We start from the raw sequence: 4,682 nt of genomic DNA on the forward strand, positions 1-4,682 counted from the left end.
CCGCCGCTCCGGGGCGGCCGACACCCCTTCTCACTAGCGCCGCTCCGCGGTGCGCGACGGCTGCGGGAGTCGGGCCCCGGCACGGCACGGGGACGCGGGCACCGAGGGGCAGGGGGCAAAAACGCAAGGGCACGGCCACCGGGACAGGCACAGGGAGATGGGACACGCGAGGGCACGAGCACAGGGACACGGGAGGACACGGGGACGTGGGACACAGCATGGACACTGGGAGAGGGACATGGGACACAGACACGGACACAGCACAGACAGCGGGTCAGGGACGTGGGACACAGCGGGGACAGTGGGACAGGCACAGGGATGTGGGGGACAGACATGGACACGGCACAGACAGCGGGTCAGGGACGTGGGACACAGCGGGGACAGTGGGACAGGCACAGGGACATGGGGGACAGACATGGACACTGGGAGAGGGACGTGGGACACAGACATGGACACAGCACAGACAGCGGGTCAGGGACATGGGACACAATGGGGACAGTGGGACAGACAAGGACACAGCATGGACACTGGGAGAGGGACATGGGACACAGACATGGACACAGCACAGACAGCGGGTCAGGGACATGGGACACAATGGGGACAGTGGGACAGACAAGGACACAGCATGGACACTGGGAGAGGGACATGGGACACAGACATGGACACAGCACAGACAGCGGGTCAGGGACATGGGACACAGCGGGGACAGTGGGACAGGCACAGGGACGTGAGACAGACAAGGACACAGGGTCAGGGACGTGGGACAGACATGAACACAGCAGACAGTGGGTCAGGGACGTGGGACACAGCGGGGACAGTGGGACAGACAAGGACACAGTATGGACACTGGGAGAGGGATGTGGGACAGAGACAAGGATGCAGCACAGACAGCGGGTCAGGGACATGGGACACAGTGGGGACAGTGGGACAGGCACAGGGATGTGGGACACAGACATGGACACGGCACAGACAGAGGGACGGACATGCAGATGGGTGTGCAGGGGCAGGGAACACCAAGCTGGACGGACACAGACACGGTGTCACTGCTGCGGCGCAGCACTGCCCAGGAAGGCAGCAGCAGGACAGGGAAGCGAGGCTGTGGCAGGCGCTGGGGCCGCGCTGCCCCTCGCTGCTCATGGGCCGGGGGTCTCTGACCGCGGGGCTGTTGCTGCAGAGTGGATCGAGCGCCAGCAAGCCAAGAACAAGTTCTACTATTACCACCAGAAGTTTCGCCGTGTGCCTGACCTGAGCGAGTGTCTGGAGGGCGACTACCTCTGCTTCTTCGAGGCCGAAGCACAGTGGAGGAGGGACAGGTATGGCTGTCACTGGGCTGCCCCCAGGCGAGGCCCCGGCAGAGTGCACTGCTGCATAGTCAGCCCTGGGGACTGCAGCGGTTGACTTGAACTCGCAGCATTTTGGTGGACTTTGGGGTGTTGAGGCAGCACCTCCTGCCCACCGCATTACAGAACACCCATTTCACAGTGCTGCTGTCCCCCGCAGCACAGCCGAGCTGAGCAGGGTGGCATTAGGAGACATCCTCCTGCCACTGCCTGGTTGCTGCAGGACAGACCAGGATCCTCTAAAAACCCAGGGCTGACCTTCCACAGGGTACCATCACCCCTTTGTTCAGCTTTTCTATCGTCTCTTGGCTGCGGTTGCATTCGTCATCATCTTTCCCGCAGGATGGTTGATCAGGAAATCGTGGAGATAGTCCGGGAGAGGCTAGGCGCCTGCAAGCAGAGGGAGGGACCAAACCAGTTCCAGAACTGCGCCAAGGAGATGGAGCAGCTGGTGCAGGTCACCAAGGCCTACCAGGACAGATGTGAGTACGGCAACAGCCTGTGCACCTCTGCCGCGGCTGCGGCAGCACGCGGGGAAAGGGGTCTTAGCCACGTCCCAGGCTTCACGTGGAACAGAGGCTTATTTCTTTTTAGCTGCTGAGGGGCACTCTTCAGGCATTTACTTTCTCTTTAGATGGTGATCTTGGTGTCCATGGAAATGCGAGGTCGTGCCTGATGAAGCAGAAGCACAGGATGATGGAGGAGAGGAAGGCACAAGCAAATGCATCTCAGTAGATCTAAAGGTTAGCGCCTCCCTCCGTGGTGCTTGTATCGAATGCTGCATGTTGCACCTTTGAACTCTGATGCTGTTGACCTCTGCAATAAACGTGCAGCCCAGACATCTGCCATACAACTAGAATCTAGACTCCTTCTTTGAAGAGATCTGCAAACACTTGCAGATTTCTTCCCTTTTCCAGCTCTGCATTCTTCTTTGAATTCCAGCTGATTGTTACCACCCTCTAAACCACGGCCAGCCCCTCGCTGCAGGCAGCCCTGGCTGGGATTTCCCCTCGGGAACTCTCCCCCACCTCCGTGGAAGAACAGAAACGCCCTGTGCTGCTCTGCCCAGCCCTGGCAGAGAACTCCCTCAGTTAGGGTAAAGATCACATGCTGTAGGACAGCACATAATCTTCAGAGCTGGTTCTGGACCCCATTTAGGATTAATACATGATTAACAAGGATTAGTGTAACGTAACATACTATTTCATTCAACAGATGTTCAGGCTCTGGCCCACAGACCTGAACCTACTCAAATTCCCAGCGGAGATTTAATCCATCTGCCCGATGCATTAACCGCCCCGTCAAGCCAATCCCAGTTTCTTGTTCACTGATCACTTTATTGTCTTGTACAAAAACCACTTAAGTCGTTGCCACAGCAGCTGCCTGGGTTCTCTGCACGGAGACTCTGGTGTGGGTCTTAGCCAGATGATCAGTGAACTCCTGCGAAAAAAAAAACAAACACAAAAAAAACGTGTTTTATTTTCTTAAACCACTATCATGGGTTTCTCAGCACTGCATCCCTTTCCAACAAGATGTGTATGCGGGGGCTGGGGTAGTTCAGATACAACTTATTTTTACTTAATATTTCAAAGCTTTCCTCGTCCTATTTCCTTTGTCCACAAAATGCCATTTTCAAGTATTACTCAAAACCGCATGCTGAAAAAAATCACACTCTACCCGGCGGTCAGCTCTGACTGCAACCCTACTCTCCCGTTACGAAACTGCAAATTCTTTGGGTACGGCATCTGAACTCTACAGGGTAGGAAGGGTAAGATTTGAGCTGCAAATTGCAGGAATGCTCTTACCTGGTAAGGAGACTTGGTGAACACAGTCTCTTTCCAGAGGTCGGGGGTCAGGTAACTGTAGGTCTTGGAGATGGCATCGAAGGTGGCTTTAGCTACGGACAGGAGTCAAACATTGCACAGGACGGCTGCAGAAACCCGCTCGCTCGTACCCACCCACGCAGCCCCAAAAATGTAGGATTTAGGAAAGAACAGGGAGACCACAGCGGGGTCTCTCTGATATACACACAAAACTCAAGTTTCTTTCTCTCTCCAGTTACGACAATTACACTACTTCAAACAAGTGCAATCGCGCAGATTGGGAGATTTTCTTTTTTTAGTATCAATGCATGTATAAAAACACAGTTTCTTGTAACCGACTTTCACAGAACTTCAGGATCATCTGCAGCAGGACTAACCTGCATTGTAAAAAGTATCAGCAGAAGTCTTCGCTTCTGCTTGGCTGCTAGAAGCTTTTGATTCAACACAGATTAAAAAATACTCTAGAAATGGATGTGTTGCATCCCTGTCAGTGACAAAAATGGCAATACATACAGCTAAGCTACAACATGAAAACCCAAAGCTTACCAAAGTTGCCGAGGGTGGCAGTGCAGCCCCTGGCCGAGGTGTAACAGTCATCAATACCAGCCATCATCAGCAGCTTCTTGGGGACAGGGGCAGACACGATCCCTGTACCGCGGGGAGCCGGGATCAGACGCACCAGGACGGATCCACACCGGCCAGTGACCTATGCAAGCGCCAACAGGTTACAGCTCCCGAAACACACGCTACAGCACCATCACCGAGACCAGGCCCGGCAGGTCATTCTCACCTTGCAAGGCACGGTGTGGGGCTTGCCAATCTTGTTCCCCCAATAGCCTCGTCGTACAGGTACGATGGACAATTTGGCCAAAATGATCGCCCCGCGAATAGCAGTGGCAACTTCTTTAGAGCATTTAACACCAAGACCAACGTGGCCGTTGTAGTCCCCGATAGCAACAAAAGCCTAGGGTTGAAAAGAGAAGTTTTCAGTGGCGGCTGCGCTGCACAGGAACACCCTCTCAGCAGAACGCAATCCATCAGGGTCTCTCACCAAGGATAACGCAATGCGTGTGCTCAGCAGTCACAACTCACAGTTCAAGAAGCCCATTTTTCCCCTTAGGGCTCATCCTTCAGTCAAAACCAACTAAGGTTGGAGAACTGGGATTCAATTCCCTGCTACAGCCTCATACTGGTCAAAAGTGCCGCTAGTTTCCAAGCGGCATTCCCGCTTTACAACTAAGACTTCTCTCTCCACCACAGCCCCAAACAGCCAGAGCTGCTGCACAAGTGCGACTTAATCTGGTGCCACAGCTGCTTCCAACAACATCTGAATATATTGCTAGGGTTTTAAAATTAATACAAACACTTTGTAAGCGACACAAGCTGATCCCCACACCAAAATATTTACTAGATACCACAGAAGGAAATAAAGGGGTCTGGAGAACAAGTCTTATGAGGAGCGGCTGAGGGAACTGGGACTGTTTAGCCTGGAGAAAAGGAGGCTGAGGGGAGACCTCAT

General features: G+C 54.0%; 2 protein-coding genes across 2 annotated transcripts in view; one reads left to right on the top strand and one right to left on the bottom strand.

Moving 5' to 3' along the window:
* Positions 1-2,196, top strand: part of NDUFB10 (NADH:ubiquinone oxidoreductase subunit B10) — a gene marked incomplete at its 5' end in the record, with an annotated part of 2,878 nt that extends 682 nt beyond the window's left edge. The window contains 3 exons of the mRNA XM_009286484.1: positions 1,175-1,313; positions 1,683-1,822; positions 1,975-2,196. Coding sequence (XP_009284759.1) covers positions 1,175-1,313; positions 1,683-1,822; positions 1,975-2,075 — 380 coding nt within the window. The remainder of the gene's footprint in view (positions 1-1,174; positions 1,314-1,682; positions 1,823-1,974) is intronic.
* A 334-nt stretch (positions 2,197-2,530) lies between these two features.
* The window catches only part of RPS2 (ribosomal protein S2), a gene marked incomplete at its 5' end in the record, with an annotated part of 3,856 nt that continues 1,704 nt past the window's right edge, over positions 2,531-4,682 (bottom strand). Inside the window, 4 exons of the mRNA XM_009286604.2 lie at positions 2,531-2,780; positions 3,146-3,237; positions 3,710-3,869; positions 3,954-4,127. Of these exons, the coding sequence (XP_009284879.1) occupies positions 2,700-2,780; positions 3,146-3,237; positions 3,710-3,869; positions 3,954-4,127 (507 nt within the window). The remainder of the gene's footprint in view (positions 2,781-3,145; positions 3,238-3,709; positions 3,870-3,953; positions 4,128-4,682) is intronic.

This window comes from Aptenodytes forsteri, unplaced genomic scaffold (assembly GCF_000699145.1).
Source record: "Aptenodytes forsteri isolate BGI_AS27 unplaced genomic scaffold, ASM69914v1 Scaffold55, whole genome shotgun sequence".
In the NCBI taxonomy this organism is placed as follows: domain Eukaryota; kingdom Metazoa; phylum Chordata; class Aves; order Sphenisciformes; family Spheniscidae; genus Aptenodytes; species Aptenodytes forsteri.